Source organism: Ceratotherium simum, chromosome 14, assembly GCF_057802395.1.
Source record: "Ceratotherium simum simum isolate JZ-2026a chromosome 14, ASM5780239v1, whole genome shotgun sequence".
Lineage (NCBI taxonomy): Eukaryota > Metazoa > Chordata > Mammalia > Perissodactyla > Rhinocerotidae > Ceratotherium > Ceratotherium simum.
In genome coordinates, this window is record NC_141913.1 from 1362072 (window position 1) to 1382040 (window position 19969).

The 19969-nt window shown below is 36.8% G+C and overlaps 1 protein-coding gene across 9 annotated transcripts in view; it reads left to right on the top strand.

Annotated features, from left to right (window-relative positions):
* ARHGAP28 (Rho GTPase activating protein 28) overlaps positions 1-19969 on the top strand; it is a 245692-nt gene that overhangs the window by 91494 nt on the left and 134229 nt on the right. For 7 of the 9 annotated variants that reach the window (XM_087438882.1, XM_087438880.1, XM_087438881.1 and 4 more), the window contains 2 exons: positions 5779-5981; positions 17578-17795. In XM_087438882.1, coding sequence (XP_087295008.1) covers positions 5779-5981; positions 17578-17795 — 421 coding nt within the window. Of the gene's footprint in view, positions 1-3929; positions 3949-5778; positions 5982-16595; positions 16719-17577; positions 17796-19969 lie in introns of those variants that run through there. The other 2 variants (XM_087438887.1, XM_087438888.1) reach the window with 2 other exon arrangements.

Sequence of the window (19969 nt, forward strand, 5' to 3'; positions counted from 1 at the left end):
AATTAAAAATAGAGATGCCCTATGATCCAGCTATACCACTACTGGGAATCTACCCAATGAACCTGAAATCAACAATCCAAAGAGGCTTATGCACCCCTATGTTCATTGCAGCATTATTCACTATAGCCAAGAAATGGAAGCAACCTAAGTGGCCCTCAACTGATAATTGGATCAAGAACATGTGGTATATATATACAATGGAATACTACTGAGCCACAAAAAAAGACAAAATCGTCCCATTTGCAACCACGTGGATGGGCCTGGAGGGTATTATGTTAAGTGAAGTAAGCCAGAAAGAGAAAGACAAACACCGTATGATCTCACTCATATGTGGAATATAAACCAACACATGGACAGAGAAAACTGTATTGTGGTTACCAGGGGCAATGGGGGTGGGAGGTGGGCACAGGGGGTGAAGGGAGACATATATATGGTGATGGACAAATAAAAATGTACTACCCAAAATTTCACAATATTAAAAACTATTAAAACATCAAAAAAAATAATAAAAAAAAATTAGAGGCAAAGATGGATGAAATGGATAAAGGATGAATAATGTCAACAGAAAAACAGAATCTCTACAAAGAACTAATTGGACATTCTTGATATGAAAAAACACAGTATCAGAATTGAAGCATTCGTTGGATGGACTTGACGGCAGACTGGAGACACAGAAGAAAGGAAAAGTGAGCCTGAAGGCAAGGTAATAGCAATTCTCTCAACTGAAGCAGAGAGAAAGAGTGAGGGGAGAACAGCAAAGGAGACCGTGAGGGATACTTGGGACAACATCAAATGGTACAGTGGTCGTGTTGCTGGAGCTCCAGAAGAAGAGGAGAGAGGGGGTGGGACAGAAGAAATATGTGAAGAGAAAAAGGGTAAGATATCCCGAAATTGATGAAAGACATCGACCTACAGATTCAAGAAGCTCAGTAAATCTTAAGCAGAATAAATACAAAGAAAACCACAATCCTGGCATTTCATAGGTAAGCTGCTAAAAACAAAAGATGAAGAGAGAGAGAAAAAAGACATTATATTTAGAAGAATGTCAATAGGAATCATCCTTGACTTCTCATCAGAATTGAGAGTCCAGATGACGATGGAATGACATCTTTAAAAGGTTCAGAAACAACAATAAAGCTGCCAGCCTAGAGTTCAATGCCCGGTAAACATATCCATCAGAAATGAAAATGAGTTAAAGACGTATTCAGAAAAAACTCTGAGGGAATTTGTTGCCAGCAGATCCACAGAAATGCTGAGGAAAGAGAGAGGAAGTGTCAAAGGAAGTTCTCAGAGCTGATTGGGACGGATCTGTTATGGATGCAAGGACATACGTGAAGGAAAAAAGAGCACCAGAAAGGAGAAATAAAAAAGACTGCTTGCTTGCTTGTAAAAAATGTTATTGACGTTTTTAAACCAACAACAACAATAACTATCGTGGGATGTAAACATGGAAAGAAGCAACATGTATGACAATAGTAATGAAAAGCATGTAAGGTATTTACAGGAGTATAATTGTAAAATATTAATTCAAGGAAGACAGTAATAAATTATAGATCTCCAGTAATCATTAAAATATAATACAAGTTATTTCTAAAAAAGTAATAGAGGGAAAAAATGGAATAATAAAATCTTCTTTTAATGCCACTTTGAATTTATGGTAATTACCATGCACTTAAAATCTAATTTTTTTTTTTTTAATAATTTTATTTATTTATTTATTTTTTCCCCCAAAGCCCCAGTACATAGTTGTATGTCATAGCTGCACATCCTTCTGGTTGCTGTATGTGGGACGCGGCCTTAGCATGGCCGGAGAAGTGGTGCGTCGGTGCCCGCCCGGGATCCGAACCCCGGGCCGCCAGCAGCGGAGCGTGCGCACTTAACCGCTAAGCCACGGGGCCGGCCCTTAAAATCTAATTTTAAACCTAGTGGTGTTTTCCCAACGGAAGTTGCTGTGTAATACAATTGCATTCTGTTTTTCGTGTAACGTTTTCCTGCTATTGTTTTGGAATTAAAAAATACAAACAGTTGATGAAGCTTAAGCTCTATTTATCCTAATATGGCAAGGTGTGAAGCTGCAGATTAAGGCTCATCAACGTGTTCGATAAACCGGAGGATCACAGTCATGTGATGCTTTAAGACTGGGAGGTCACCGTCCCTACACCTCCCTGGGTGAAGGGGGAAATATTTGGATCCCTAACTACAAAAGTAAGAACTCTTCCAAATGTGCCTGTCCCAAAAATGCTGTCTGACTTCTTTGCCAAAAAAAATAGTTGACCATTGCAATTAAAGGATTCTTTAGGTGGATTGTCTCTAAACAGTGTGTTAGTCAGATGCCCCTGACGAGTATTTCATATCCGTCCCCTGCCCCCAGCAGAGTTTTATAAAGATCTCATCTCTGAGATTCCCTATGACATGTTTTTGAGTGGGGAAAACAAGGCAGCTTATAGAACAATATTGATATGATACTTATGGGAGAAGACCTTCCGTTTTTGCTTTATAGAATTGTATATTATTTAAACTTTTATACTTACAGTATACTGCATTATAATTTTTAAAAACTTGGTTCTTGTCTGCTAAGACTGTAAATTTTTTGAAAGTCAAGCATATTATTTTTTAAAGAAATAAGCCTAAAAAATTCCAGAACTAAAGAAGTTGGGAGCATCTATATACTTTTTCTGAATATGGTACATGGAGGGCAGTAGGCTTTGTGAGCAGTGGTGATTAATTACAGTTTTACAAGAAGTAGACATTTGTGCTTGTATTCTATGAATTTGTCAGTAGTTTTTAGTATTAACCTTGTTGCAAAAGGGAAAAGGCTTAAAAGCCTAAAAATAATAAAGAGAACAATAACTATCTTGATACCTTTGTTGATTTTGTACGTTTTCAACCACTAGAATGTGTCTGTCCTATCAAACTATAAAGAATTCAGTGAAAAACTCTTATTACTCAATTTCAAACAAGGCTGCCTAAAATTATTTTTTATCACACAGCACAGCACAAAAAATAAAAATGGATATTTTGTATTTTCCTGAAATGCTTTGAATTTTAAAAATAAATTGGCTTACTCGTTGGCAGTTAATATTCAAAACTAGAACTACTTACAGTTTGGTACCATGAAAAAATCAATGATAAAATTACAGGAATTTCTATTAAAGGTGATTTAGAAATCTAGGATTACCAGAGGTATAGACAATATGAGCACATGGAATTTTTTTCTTATTCCCCTCTCCTTTTGTACTCTCACGCATATCAGTGCTTTACATATGCTGTAGACACTGCTCAATTTGATAGCAATCCACTAGTGCACATCAAAATTTAATTGTCCATAAGTGAGTCATCGTGCCCACGGCTGGATGTTTCTGTGCCGTCACTCTGGTTACATCTTTCCATCTGGGAGTTCCTGTTTTGGGTGAGACAGCTCAGACCACACATTGGTTAAAAGGTGGTCTCAACCTTTTGGTTCCATTCCACCTGAACCCAAAGAGAAGGCAAACGTACAGGAATTCTTTGAAAGGAGTTGCATACCCACACCAATTGAAAAATCAAAAAGAAAGAAATCATGTAAGAACAAGAACACAAGATTTTACTGCATAAAGTAACTCAGTTATTCTTCATGATTGGAGACCGAAGTGTTCCAGTTAATCAAACATTCTGTTTCTAGGAAATGTAGTATTTGTCAGTCATATATCATGGAAGTCAAATATTTAAAAAAACTTTTTCCAGTTTTTTTTTTTTTTTTTTTTTGGTGAGGAAGACTGGCCCTGAGCTAACATCTGTGCTCATCTTCTTCCATTTTGTATGTGGGACGCCGCCACAGCATGGCTTGATGAGCAGTGCAAACCTGCGAACCCTGGGCTGCTGAAGCGGATTATGTGAACTTAACCAGTATGCCACAGAGCTGGCCCCTTTTTCCAGTTTTATTGAGATATAATTGACAGATAACACTGTGTAAGTTTAAGGTCTATGTGATGATTTGATTAACATGTATATTGTGAAATGATTGCCGCAATAAGGTTAGTTAACACATCCATCACTTTACATAACATCCATCACTTTACATAACAATGTTTTATTTTTACATAAATCACCAAAATCTCAGAATTTCAGCATTTTGGCATCTCTCTCTCCTACTGTGTCTCTTGTTTTTTAAACCAACATTTGTTGAAAGTTTTTATGTTCTAAATGCTTTACATGTGCTAATTCATTTAGTCCTTGCAACAGCCCCATGAGGAATGTGCCCCAGGAAGCTACTCCATACCTTGCTCAGCTGTCTGTCTCCTAGATTGGGTAGTGATAAGAGAATCCCACACTGCCCTTCTCAACGCCAGCCTCTGTGCTCAAGGTTTATGCCCCACTGCCCCATTCTAATGTAGGGTTTTCTATTTAATGTTATAGATTATTTCTTCTCACTATCTCCTTATCTCAAAAGCCAATTAAAAAATTTTTTTTTTCAATTTGAAAAAATTCTGATAAAATACACTAAGGTAAAATTTACCATCTTAACCATTTTAAGTGTACAGTGCAGTGGTATTAAGTACATTTACATTGTTGTGCAACCATCTCCACCATCCAGCTCGAGCTCTCTTCATCTTGTAAAATTGAAACTCTGTACCCATTGAGCAACTCCCCATTGCCCCCTCCCCCAGCCCCTGGCAACCACTGTTCTATGTCCACCTCTGTGAATTTGACTACTCTGTGTATTCATATAAGTGAAATCATGCAGTATTTGTCTTATTGTGCCTGGCTTGTTTCACTGAGCATAATGTCTTCAAGGTTCATCCATGTTGGAGCATGTGTCAGAATTTCCTTCCTTTCTAAGGCTGAATGATATTCCATTGTATGTATACACTATATTTTGTTTATCCATTCACCCGTCAGCAGACATTTTTGGGTTGTTTCCACCTTGTGGCTTTTGTGAATAATGCTGCTATGAACAAGGGTGTACAAATATGTCTTCGAGAACCTGCTTTCAACTCTTTTGAGTATATACCTAGAAGTGGAATTGCTGGATCACATGGTAATTCTATGTTTAATTTTTTATCCTCAATTTTTTGAGGATACTGTTTTCCACTGCAGCTGCACCATTTTACCTTCCCACCAACAGTGTACAAGGGTTCCAACTTCTCCACATCCTCTCCAACATTTGTTGTTTTCTGTTTTTTTAATAGTAGCCATCCTGATAGGTGTGAGCAGCCAACTTTTTACACCCTTCTCTGTCATCTTAGATACTTTCAGAGGCAAACTTTGACTATATATATTTTGACTAATACAAATGACTTCCTAATTTATGAGTGTGTGAAAATTATAAAAAGTATTTTCTGGAGCCAGCCTGATGGCATAGTGGTTAAGTTCGCACACTCTGCTTTGGTGGCCTGAGTTTCATGGGTTCGGATCCTGGGCACAGACCAACACACCGCTTGTCAAGCCTTGCTGTGGTGCGGTCCCATATAAAGTAGAGGAAGGTGGGCACGGATGTTAGCCCAGGGCCAGTCTTCCTCAGCAAAAAGAGGAGGATAGGCAATGGATGTTAGCTCAGGGCTAAATCTGCCTCACACACACACAAAACAGTGTTTTCTTGGTAATTCCTATACGGCCACAGAGTCGTTATGAATTATAGAGAATAAAACAGAAGGGCTGCCACTGATGGAGATGATTTCCTCAAACCCTCCTCTACTGCACTAACTCCATTTCCCCACTGATTTCAAACCTAAATTGAATTTTGTGATTTATAACATAAAAGACTCTGATTCTCATTCACAGATATTATTCTTTCCTCAGAAAATCCATTCCTCGCTGCCAAAGAATTAACAGGATGCTTTCCAATGAATCCCTACCTTCACCTGCATTCAGCCGCTCCAGCTCACAAGCCTCCGTAGACAGCGCCTCCATGGAGGATTTCTGGCGGGAGACAGAAAGTGTTAAAGAGAACAGCATGAGAGGACAGGAAGGGCAGACGCCAGCTGAGGTCAAGCCTGTGGATGGTAAGGTGCTAGATGTGCTTTCCTGTGTGCTGACTGTCTCTCTTTTATGCTCTCTCTTGTTATGTCGGCAGGTAGGAATCATCCCACTAGTAGTTTGACAAATGAATTACTAGAATTTGGCATATCAGCTACCTGCTCCCACTGACTTATATCTACTAGATGTGCTGCGGGTGGCTTCTAACCAAGGTAACATGATCTGAAGGAGGGCTGTCAACAAAAATCCAAACTGATCCCTTATAAATCTCTACTTAGGGATGCTGTGCCTACCTATTGATTTGATTCACCATCATCTAGCAGACTGAATACTCTAATTTTGGTGGCTTTGACATCTGTGTACTTGACTATTAATTACCAAACAAACAAACAAACAAAAAGAGTGAGAGACAGAGGAAAAATTGCCAGTATAATTTTGGAGAAAAAAAATCTTTGACTTTGAAGTATTTACCAGTATTAATGTATTTAGAGAATGAATTGTCTTGTATTCCACAAAATAAAAGCCATATAAAATATACTAGCTTTCAGTGAAACTAAATAGAAGGTTGAGGACCAAAATAAATAAATAAAAGAGTATAATTGTCCTTAGTTTTAAAAAAAGCAAAATTACTCATCTGGGGTTAAAAACATAGGTCATCTCCTCCAGGTCCTACTTATCAACAAGTAAATACACAAGACTTCCAAGAAAGACTGAAGGTAGTTTAGTAACTATGCACCTAAGAATGTTTTCATTAGCCAGTGATTAACTTCAAGACAACTACCAAGATAAATGAAACCTTAAAAAACCTTGTCCTTCTTCATTCCCTTTTCTACCAGTCTGTCTTTCTTAGGACTAAGAAATAACAGTTTAGATATATAAATTAGTATACTTCACATACCATTGGAAAAAGTCCTAGCACACATCTGATGAGAATCCATTCAAGGGAAGTGGCCTCCGTCAGTGAAGTGCATTCTTGTTCCTTTTACTTACTTCGTTACATTTTGCCTTTTCAGATCCAAAAAGACAGAAAGACACAAAAAGGAAATATCTCCTGTTCTCCACTCCTTTGTCTTGCTAGCTGGGTTTCCATATTAAAAACCACGAGTTCATACTGAGACCCTCCAATTCCAATCCAACACCACAGGGCTTGCTGCTGTTTTTCTGTATTTAGAACTCCCGCCTCAAATCCTCAGTATTGCTCATATAGCTCCCATTATCCTCAGTATATGCACTCATTTGCTAGAGTACACAGAAAATATTCTCAGGTTTGCTAACCTAAACTACTACAAAAAGCATACCTACTAACTAGAGTTTAATATGTATTTACAGACGTTTTTCCTTGAAGTATATGCACAGATCTTGTGTACAATTCAATGAGGTTTGATAAATGCATGCACTCTAGTAGTTTCACACTAATCAAGAGAGAACACATTTCAATTGACTCAGAAAGTCTTTTCGTGCTTTTTCCCAATCTTGTCACTCCCCTAGACTTGCTATCCCTGGCCAGAGGCAACCACAGTTCTAAGGTTTTTACATCATAAATTCATTTTGGGTTTGGCTTCTTTCACTGATCATAATGTTTTAGAGTTTCATCTGGTGGATCAGTAGTTCATTCCCTTTTATTATTGGGTGGTTTGTACTAGTTTACTAGGGCTAGTGTAACAAAGTACCACAAAACTAGGTGGCATAAAACAACAGAAATTTATTCTCTCCCAGTTCTGGAGGCTCGAAGTCTAGAATCAAGATGTCAGCATGCTCTCTCTGAAGGTCCTAGGGGGATACCGTTCCATGCCTTTCTCTTAGCTTCTGGGGTTGCTGGCAATCCTTGGTGTTCCCTGTCTTGTAGACAACACATCATGCCATTCTTTATGTCTGTAGTCACACAGCCTACTCCTTGTGTTTGTGTCTGTGTCTCTCTTCCTCTTCTAATAAAGACAACAGTCATACTGGATTAAGGACCGACCCTACACTGATGTGATCTCATGTCAACTTACATCTTAATCACATCTGCAAAGACCCTGTTTCCAAATACGGTTACATTCACAGGTTCTGGTGGTTAGGACTTCAACTTATCTTTTTAGGGGACACAATTCAACCCATAACACCAGTGTTCCATTATATGAATATACTACAATTTGTTTATCCATTTGCTTGTTAAGGGACTTATGGGTTGTTTTTAGCTTTGGATATTATGAATAAGGCTGCTATGAACAATCTTGTAAAAGTCTGTTTTGTGGAGATATGTTTTTAATTCTCTTGGATATATAGAATTTTTCATAGAACATGTTTAACTACATAAGAAACTGCCAGCATTTTTCCAAAGTAGTTGTGCCATTTTACACAGCCTCCAGCAATGTATGACAGACAAGTGCAGTTGTTTCTCATCCATGCAACATTTGGTTTTATCAGACTTGTTAATAATGAACAGTTCTAGTGGATGTGTGGGGGTATCTCATTGTGGTTGTAATGACATTTCACTGATGACTAAAGATGTTGAACATTTTTTTCTGTGCTTATTATCCGTTCATATATCTTACTTTGTGAAATCTTTGGACTATTTTAAACAAATTGTCTTTTTATTATTGACTTGTGTGAATTCTTTATATATTTTGGATATAAGTCTTTTGTAAGGTATATATATTGCAAATATATCCTCACTGTCTGTGGCTTACCTATTCATATTCTTAGTGAGGTCTTTTAATTGAGTATTTCTCTCTCTCATTCTGTCTTTCTCTCTCTCTCTAGTTTTTCAGTTGTTTGCAGCCAGTATATAGAAATACAATTGATTTTTATACCTTGACCTTATATCCCATTACCTCCCTAAATTGCTTTTCTAGGACATCCTTTCTAGGCAACTTCTAGATTTCTTAGGATGTTCCACGTAAACAAAGAGGTCACTTGTGAATAGAGACAGTTTTACTTTTTCCTGTCTGATTTTTGTGTTTTTATTTCTTTATCTTGCCTTATTGTACTGGCTAGGGCCTCCAGTATAAGTTGAATAGAAGTGCTAACAGTGTGTATTTTTGCCATGTTCCCAATTTTGCAAGGAAAGGGTTCAGTATTCACCATTAAATGTGATAGTAATAAATTTTTTATAGATGCTCCTTATCAGATGGCCCTGTATTCCTAGTTTTCTGGGAATATCGTGAATAGATGTTGAATTTTTCTATATGCTTTTCTAGCATTTTGGTTCCTTGAAAAGATTAATAAAATCTGTATTTCTTTTGTGTATGTATTTGTGTGTTTAATTTTATTGCTTTTTCTACCTTCCTAATGTGGAAACCTAAACCATTGGTTTTAAATCTTTTATCTTTTTGAATATGAACAATTCCCTGAAGCACTGCTTTTACTCTATCCTGCAAATTTTGGTATGTCATATTTTCATTATCATTCAGTTTTAGATGTTTTCTCATTTTTCTTCTGTATTTTTAAATTTCCAAATATTTGTGGATTTTTTAGACTTCTCATTGTTATTGGTTTCTAAGTTAGTTGTGTTATATGGTTAGATAACATAGTTTGTAAGTTTCAATCTTTGAAATTTGTTTAGACTTATTTTATGGCCCAGCATATTATCTGTCTTAGTCAAGGTTCCATGTGCACTTAAAAAGGATGTGTTCTACCATTGTTGGGTGCTATTGTACTCTGTAAATACCTGTTAGATTAAGGTGATTTGTACATTTGATTAAATCTCTTGTATCCTTACCAATTTTTGTCTAATTGTTCTATCAATTACTGAGAGAAGATTGTTAAAATCTCCAGGTCCCATTGTGGATTTGTCTATTTTTCCCTTTGATTCTTTCAGTTTTTGCTTTTTATATTGTGAGGTTCTGTTGTTAGGTGCATATATATTTATGATTGTTATTCCTCCTTATTGAATTGGCCCATTTTATTGTTATAAATGATCCTCTTTGATACTTCTAGTAATACTCTTTGTTTTGAAATTTGTCTAAAATTGATATGGTCACTCTGGCTTTCCTAAGGTTACTCTTTGCAGGGTATATCTTCTTCCATCCCTTTACTCTCTACCTATCTGTCTCTTTTTTTCATATTTTTTGTAATTTCTCTGTTTACATGTTAGCTATATTGGTTTGATTTTTTTTTTAGTGACTGTTCAGGTATTATAATATTCATCCCCAATTTATCACAGTCTACTTAGAATAAATATTATACTTCATATAAAATGTAAGAATCTTGCAGCAGTATAATTCCATTTCCCTTCCTGTCCAGTGCTTTGTACTATTGTCATAGGTATAACATCTACATATGTTATGCATGCATCAATATAGCGTTGTATGTGTGTACTTCTTATATATATTTTTGTTTTGAAATAATTTCAAACTTACAGAAAAGTTGCAAGTACAATTCAAATAACTTTTTTTCTGGAGCCATTTGACCATTTGAGAGTAGCTTGCCAATTTACCAACCTGATGCCCTATCACTGCTAAGTACTTAGGTGTCTATATATATACATTTTTCATCTAAAGTTGTATATATATAAAATTTTTGTTTAATTGTTCTATCCATTATTGATTGATAATTGTTAGAAGATTGTTAAAATCTCCAACTCTGTGGATTTGTCTATTTTTTTCATATATTATATATATATATATTCATCCTCCATATAGTGACAGTATAACTATTAAAATCAAGAAATTATTATTTTATTAATTTATTTATTTTGGTGAGAAAGGCTGGCCCTGAGCTAACATCCATGCCAGTCCTCCTCCATTTTGTATGTAGGTCGCTGCCACAGCATGGCTTGATGAGTGGTGTGTAGGTCCGTGGCTGGGATCCGAACCCGTGAACCCCAGGCCACGGAAGCAGAGCATGTGAACTTAACCACTATGCCACTGGGCTGGCCCCAAGAAATTATTTTTGATGGATTACTATTATCCAATTCTAAGACTGAATTTAAATTCTGCTAATTGTTCCTATTTTATCTTTCATAACAAGAGAATCCAGTTCAGGATCACTTGTTGCACTTAATTGCCATGTTTCTTTTGTTTCTCTACAGTTTGGAACAATTTCTTTGCCTTTCTTTGACTTTTATGACCTTGATACTTTTGAAGATTACAGGTTATTTTGTAGAATGTTTCTCTATTTGGGTTTTTCTGGTATTTTCTGATGATTCAGATTCAGGTTATGCATCTTTGGCAGGTCTCAATGCTTTGTTCTTCTCATCACATTCTATCAGGTGGCACACAATTTTGATTTTCCTATTACTGATGATGTCCACTTTAATAGCTTACTTAAGGTGCTATATGCACGTTTCTCCAATGTATAGTTACTCTTTTCTTCCTTGTAATCAGTAAGTATATTCATGAGAGGTACTTTGAAACTATGTAAATATCTCATTCTACATCAAGTTATCAAATTATTTCTTTATATCAGAATGGACTCCTAGTTTATTTAGGGGGTTATCTTTTACTGTCACTTATTTTGATGCTCCAAGTGTCCTAGATTTGATCTGGGAATCAGCTAGGAAATATATATGTATGTGTGTACATATACAATATATCTATGTGTATTTATTGCATACATATATATACACATTTACATCTATATTTCTATAATTAAAGACATTTAAATACATGAGTTCACACCTATACCTTCAGTTCCAACCTAATACCACTAGATGCGTTGTACTTTTCTCCTTTTCCATATTTGTGACTCCCTTCTTAGACAGTGAGAAAACTGGATCTTATTATCTTAAGAATATATATTTATTTGATCAGTCGCCCTGTACATTACCCATTTCCCTTTCCCTCTCATGGTTTCTCTTCTCATCTCACTTGGGCTCCAACATCCCAGTCTAGACTGTTCCTCTGCATAGATGCCTGCCTTGCTTTGCTCCAACTAATGGCTTTAGGCTTCAGGACTAAATTTTGGGGGAAGAGGAAATGGCCATATGTCTTTTAAAGAAATTAATATCCACATATTTAACATTTCTACTACTACTTTTTTATATATCCAGTATCCCCTTAGCCTAAAGAGCTTCTTTTAGCATATCTTACAGCCAAGTTTGCTGGTAATAAATTCTCTTGATTTTTACTCATCTGGAATGACTTTATTCCACCGTCATTCCTGAGGGATATTTTTGTTGGATATATATTATTGGTTGACAGGGTTTTTTTCCTTTCAGGATTTTCATGATGTCACCCTATTGTCTTCTCACCTCTACTGTTTCTAATTTTTGTGAGAAATATCAGCCCTGTGCTCATGTCTGCCAATCTTTCTCTTTTTTTGCTGAGGAAGACTGGCCCTGGGCTAACATCCATACCCATCTTCCTCTACTTTATATGGGACGCCGCCACAGCATGGCTTGCCAAGCGGTGTGTCGGTGCGCGCCCGGGATCCGAACCAGCGAACCCCAGGCCGCCGCAGTAGAGCACGTGCACTTAACCGCTTTTGTCACCAGGCCGGCCCCTCTGACTGCTTTCAAATTTTCTTTCTATCTTTGGTTTTCAGCAATTTGACTTTAAGATGCCTAAGTGTAGTTTCTTTTGTATTTAATCTACTTGGTATTAGCTGAGCTAGTTGGTTTTCACAAATTTTGGAAGCTCGGACATAATTTCTTCAAATATTTTTTTCTACACTGCTCTCTTCTCTGAAACTCCAACTACACATATATTATACTACTTAACATTTCCCATAGGTCACTGGGTCTCTGTTTTAAATATTTAAAAATATTTTTTTGTCTTTCAAATAGGATCATTTCTATTGATTTATCTTCAAGTTCACTGTCTCTTTCTTTTAAAGTCTCTAATGTGCTGTTAAGCCCTTCCAGCAAATTTTTATTTAATATATTTTAATTTCCAGTTCTATAATTTGCATTTTAGTTCTTTTAGTTTCTTTTTTTATACTTTTCACTTCTTTGCTAAAATTGTCTGTTCACTTATCATGAGCATCTTTTCCTGTAAGTCCTTGAGCATAGGTATAATAGGTGCCTAAAGTCTTTGTCCCTCATCAGAGTCATCTCAGAGTCGCTATTGACTACCTTTTCTCTGGATAAACTGGTCCTTTTTTGTTTTATTTTTTATTGTAACATTATTGATGATGTAATATTGTAGTATTATTGGTATGTTTCAGAGACTCTGTATTCCATTATCTTTCTCTAAGGGGAGTTAATTTCAGTTCTAGCAGTTAACTTGGCTGGACTCATACTCCCTACTCTGTCTTCCCTGCTCTATGCAGCATCTATAACTTTGGTCAATGCTCTTTTTCAGTAGGATGCTTGGAGTCTCTCATAAACCTTTTTAGTTCAAGGTTTATTCAAGGATTTGGCCAGAGTTTATGCACAACTTTCTGCTATGTGTCTCCTCCTAATAGGAATATGTCCCTCACTTTCCAGCTGTTCTGGTAATCCCATTCTCTATCCTCTGACCCTTCAAATAAGTAAGACCCTGGCTTTCTGTTAGAGTTCTAGCCACCCTGTACTGTAGGGATTGGAAAATGACCTCAGTTGAAAAGTTGTATAAACACAAATCTCACCCAGTACATTTCCTTTCATCAAAATTTAATTGTTTTCAGTTCCTGCCTGCATTTGGTTCCTCTGCATTACCCTCAAATAGTTAATTTATGTACTTAGTTCAGAGTTCATTGTTATACACAGGACTGTTATTTCTATACAAGATACTTTATGTTTACTGGAAGATTTTATTCCCTTTTTGATATATTTCCCCAACAAACTTACTAAGGTGGTGGATTTTCAGTATGGAATGGTACGTATGATAGCTACACTCATTTTTAAAAGTTTATGTTTTGACATACAGCAACTAGAAGGATGTGCAGCTATGACATACAACTATCTACTGGGGCTTTGGGGGAAAAAAAAATAAATAAATAAAAAATTTAAAAAAAAAGTTGATGTTTTGTATTCATCATTTTATGACTTATAATAATTGCTTAATTATATATTTCAACTGAAATTTAATTAATTAATTAATTCAACAAATATGTGTACCTACTCCATGAAGGCACTATGCAAGATATTGATGTTAGAGTTATAAGCAAAGTCAAAAATGTTTCCTTCTCTAATGCAATTTATGATCTACTGGAAGAGAAAGCAATTAATGAAATAATATAACTAGATATATTATTTTGGGGAAAATTATTTGAAGAGAAAAGAAATACAGCAGTATTGGGATAGGTAGCAGTAGGACCTAACTTTGTCTGAGGGGTTTAGGAGAAAAAGACCTCACTGAGGGAGGAATGTATAAACTGAGATCTGAAGGATTGAATGGCCAGTAATTAGGCATTAAAATAGAAGGGCTGGCATGTCCAAAGGCCTTGTAACAAAATAAAGCATGATGCTTTTGAGGAACCAAAAGTAGCTAGTATTGCCACAGAAGAGAGGGTGAAGAGAACATGGTATCAGTTGTGGCCAGAAAGTAAGCAGCTTCATATCTTGTGGTCCATGTTAAGGGTTTCATTCTTAATCATAAGAGCAATGAAAAATTGTTTCATTATTTTAGAAAGGGGTAATGGATTTATATTTGCATTTTGAAAGGACTCATTTAGTTACAATATGGAAAATGGATTGGAAGGAGAATTGGGAATGGGAGGAACTGTTGGGAGCCTACTGCAGCAGTTCAGGTGAGAGTTGATGGTAGCTTAGACCAGGGTCATGGCAGAAGAGAGAAAGAAAGGTGGAAATTTTTGAGAAATAATAGTAGGTAACATTAAAAGTTCTTGGTGATGTATTAGATTTGATGTGTAAAAGAGAGGGAGATGTCAAGAGTGGCTCCTGGGTTACTTGCTTGCCAAATTAGATGGACAGTGAGTTTCACTTATTGAAATGTGGAATACTGAAAGACGCCTAGAGTTCGGAACAAAGACTTTGAGTTCAGGTTTGCACATGTTGGGTTTGACGTGTGATTGCTAGAGCCAAGTAAATATTGAGTGGGCAGTTGGATATATGGAGCTGAAATTCAAAGGAGTGTTCTATGTTAAAGTTATACATTTGGCAACTGGGTAATGAGCACAGGATTGCATCATCCGTAATGCAGCAAACAGGAGTAACATCGATCTCTCCTACAGATATTTCTTTCCTATGGAAAATATATATTCCACACATTCTGCAGTCTAAGTCCAAGGAATTAGGCCATCCTCACTCTAGTGTATGTTAACTCTAACCTTACCAATTACTCCTTCCTCCCACTCTTTCATTTGCTTACAGAGGCAGAGGGGCAAAAAATCCAATTTTTAAAACTTTAATATTAAACTATACAGGAATACCTCATTTTATTGCACTTTGCATTATTATGCTTCCAAGATATTGCTTTTTTTTTATAGATGTTTTAATGGTTTCTAACATTGTGAAATTTTGGGTTGTACATTTTTGTTTGTCCATCACCATATATATGACTCCCTTCACCCCTTGTGCCCACCCCCCACCCCCACTGCCCCTGGTAACCACAGTCCAGTTTTCTCTGTCCATGTGTTGGTTTATATTCCACATATGAGTGAGATCATACAGTGTTTGTCTTTCTCTTTCTGGCTTATTTCATTTAACATAATACGCTCCAGGCCCATCCATGTTGTTGCAAATGGGACGAATTTGTCTTTTTTTATGGCTGAGTAGTATTCCATTGTATATATATACCACATTTTCTTGATCCAATCGTCGGTCGAGGGACACTTAGGTTGCTTCCACTTCTTGGCTATGGTGAATAATGCTGCAATGAACATAGGGGTGCATAAGCCTCTTTGGATTGTTGATTTCAGGTTCGTTGGATAGATTCCCAGTAGTGGGATGGCTGGATCATAGGGCATCTCTATTTTTAATTCTTTGAGGAATCTCCATACCGTTTTCCATAGAGGCTGCACCAATTTGCATTCCCACCAGCTGTGTATGAGGGTTCCTGTTTCTCCACATCCTCTCCAACATTTGTTGTTTTTTGTCTTGGTGATTATAGCCATTCTAACAGGCGTGAGGTGGTATCTTAGTGTTGTTTTGATTTGCATTTCCCTGATGATTAGTGATGTTGAGCATCTTTTCATGTGCCTATTGGCCATCTGTATATCTTCCTTGGAGAAGTGTCTGTTCATTTCCTCTGCCCATTTTTTTATCGGGTTGTTTGTTTTTTTGTTGTTCAGTTGTGTGAGTTCTTTATATATTATGGAGATCAACCCCTTGTCAGATGTATGTTTTGCAAATATTCTCTCCCAGCTGGTTGGTTGTCTGTTCATCTTGATTCTGGTTTCATTTGCAAGATACTGCATTTTTTACAAGACCCTCCACCAGCAAAAAGATTATGATTCGCTGAAGGCTCAGGTGATGGTTAGCATTTTTTTAGCATCTTTTAATTAAGGTATGTACATTGTTATTTTAGACATAATGCTATTGCACACTTAATATACTACAGTATAGTGTAAACATAGCTTTTATATGCACTGGGAACCAAAAAATTCGTGTGACTTGCTTTATTGTGATATTCGCTTTATTGCAGTGCTCTGGAACCAAACTCACAGTATCCTTGAGGTATGCCTGTATTTGTAAATTTGTCTTCAGAAATGAAAATCCTATCTAAGACTTAAGTAAAGGAAGACTTCCAAGTCATAACCTACTAATTTAAAAGGTTTATTATTTTAGATTAGAGCTGCTAAGCTTAAGTTTACTTTTGTATTTTCTATTAAAGGGACAGCTTGTAAAGCAAATGAAAAATGAAAACAAGATAACAAATAAAAGATTCACCTAGCTAAGAGATTGGGCCTGTAAAGCACCTTAGAAGGCTTTGTCCCTGGACCAATGATGCAATAACGTAAGCAAAGTCTAAGACTCCTACACTGATGCTTTGACAGGCTGTTTACAAATCAGTCTAATCTGCTCTTTAAACAAACCTCATTCAGATAATGCCTGTTTGGCATAGTTCCCAAGAAATGTATATGTAGTGGATTTTCTGTTGTAAGATATTGTTATTCTGAATTCTTTATTATTCTGCACATCTAATTTACAGTAGTGATTGATTCTCATTATGATGAATTTTAAGTTTTTTAATTGCCTTCTGAAAAAAGGAAGCATTACCTCATGTTCAGAATAAGGAGAAAGGTAAGCGAAGGAATATCTATTGAACACGTACTCTGTTCCAGATTCTTTGCTGTCTGTCATCAATGCATTGACAAAACAATCCTCATAGCCACCTCATACTTTTGTTATTATTAACTCTATTTTGCCAAGAGATATCCTAAAATTTTCTAAAGTTGTTCAGCTAGTAAATGGTGCATTGGGATTTGAATGATTTAAAAATCCTTTTGTTGTGCCATTAAACCACTCTTTTTCTATTATGGTTTTAGTTTAAATACTCATAATTTATCATTTTTTGAAATTGGTAGTGAAGATGGCTTATATTTAACTCTGGCAAGGAAAATTACCTTACCAAATCTGCCAATTAACTTTACTTTACTAGAAAATACTCTAAAATTTGACTTGTTTGAAAAATACAATAGACTTTTCATTCATTCTTATAGGCATTTCCCACAATTATTATGGAAAAAAGGACAATCTTAATATATTGTTTACTGATATTTCTTATTCACTGATATGCACAGACCTACGGATACACACATCATCCAGTCCTACAGAGAATGTTCTAACCTTCTCTTGGTAATGTTATTTTACAGAAGGAGAACTTGAAGCAGAGTGGTTGCAAGATGTGGGTTTATCAACCTTGATCTCAGGTGATGAAGAGGAGGATGGGAAAGCCCTGCTCTCTACATTGACTCGAACCCAAGCGGCTGCGGTGAAAAAGAGATATAACACTTACACTCAAACCATGAGAAAAAAGAACAAGCAGTCTGTCAGGGATGTCAGAGACGTCTTTGGAGTCAGCGAATCTCCTGTGAGTAACGAACATGGCTCAAAAGATTTCATTTTATTGCAGGGGCGGCGGGTGGGGATGAGGAAAAAATATCAGGAAAGGCTGGTTACCTTTAAGTTTTAGAGAAAACGACAGCAGACAGCACAGCACAAAATTTTACAAATATGAAACTTAAGTGATCACTCCTTATCTCCCATACAGCAATCTCCCTCGACACTAAATTTATTCCCTTCTTTGTTTTAGTTGAGAATAACTTCTTTGGTAATGGAGCAAGTCTTTGTGGATGGGATACACAAAGCCTTTACTTAAATCTAGGTACTAATGGAACTGTGGATGGGCAAAGGAGTCCCAGAGAAGTGTTATAAGCAAGTCCAGGTGGTTTGTTCTAAATGCAGTGAGGGGAAAGTGGGTAGGGTAGTCTTTGTGTTCAAATAAATTAAAATGGTAAAAAGTGAAAGATACCAGCATTAATTAAGTGGTCAAGAGAATGATTCAAAAAGTCATAAGAGAAGGATCACATGTTTTCTGAGAAATGGCTGGTTGAAATTGCAGCTTGCCCTTAGAGTTCCATGACTACAGTTTTAATTCTGAGGCTGTTAGTCACGTTCTCGTATTTCTATATTTGTTTTACTGCTAGCTCTGCCTTATAACTCATTCATTCATTCATTGCACCATTGCAATAATTGCATCATTGAGGCAACGAATACTTATTGGATGCATTCTCTGTGCAAGATTCTATACTAGGCTCTGTGCAGATAGGCTTCTTGGAACTTTGGGGGTAATTAGTATGCAGAAAAAGAGGAAATGATATTCTGCTGCAGTTACAGATGAAGTTGCCTGGGGCAAGGTAGTTAATCACTCTGATTTAGGTTTCTCATGTGTTTAATTGTAATAGCAATAATGACATAAATTAAAACTCAAGGATATTGGGTAGCAAGTGTGGTTGAAGACAGTGTCCATTTGAGTTACTTTAGATTGTCTGTAAGTCTTATCTTCTCTTAGACATATTAATCACATTGGGTAGTTGCTAGGGCAGCTTACATATACCAAGTTAACTTTTGCGTTTGTGCAGTCCTTTAGAACTTTCTAGGGTGATGGAAATGATTATTTCTGTGCTCTCCAATATGGTTGCATCAGTTACGTGTGCTGCTAGCACTTGAAATGTAGCTAGTGTGAGTAAGGAACTGAAAGTTTAATTTTATTTAATCTTAATTGATTTAAATCTAAGTAGTCACACATGGCTTGTAGCTAATATACTGAACAGCACAGTTCTAGAATCTTCTGCCGTATATAATGATATACCTGAAGTAAGCGCATTTTGAGTTCTGAGTTCTTTGAACTTTCAACCTAGTTGAAACCTGTGTCTTTCTGGAAGGTTAGATTTTTTATAGCTGTAATTGAGTAAAGGTGATGCCCACACCTTGAAGCAAGTGTTGCAGCCACATGAGTCCTGGCCAAGATGCCTATCAAAGAAAAGGCTTACCCTGCTGGTTTAAATTCCCTGGGTCATTTTTCAGTTATCTCCCAGATCATCTTGAGAGAGTCCTAAGAACTTTCCCATTTCTTTTTTTTTTCTTGTGAACAAGATCAGCCCTGAGCTAACATCTGTTGCCAGTCCTCCTCTTTTTTGCCGAAGAAGACTGGCCCTGGGCTAACATCAGTGCCCATCTTCCTCTACGTTATATGGGATGCCGCCACAGCACGGCTTGACAAGCTGAGTGTCAGGGCGTGCCCAGGATCCGAACCCTGGGCCACCGCAGTGGAACGCGCGCACTTCACCACTACATCAGCAGGCCGGCCCCCCCATTTTTATTTCCAGCCACTCAGACTAAGATTTTTGCTCTTCCCTAGCAAACTGCAAAATTGGAAAAGTTATAGCTTCTTCTGAATCCTCCAGTTGCTCAGGAAAATGCATAACTAGCTTCTTTAGGTTTCCTAAAACTTTAGACATGTAGTCACGTAGAAACAGTGCTCCTTCCTCTGCTTTCGCTTTGACGCTGAAGGGAAACAGAAAGTAGCACTGACTCATTGGGTCTTTAAGTGTAAAAAGAAATGAAAAGTCTCTTACTTTTCCATAACACGCAGGTGCAATAGACTGTTTGGTGTTTAACTCCGACAAAGGCAGAGAGAAGGCCGCGTTTGTGGTGGGCAGGGAGAATGGCCCTGGGGCGCTTCTCCAGTCCACCTTCCTCTTC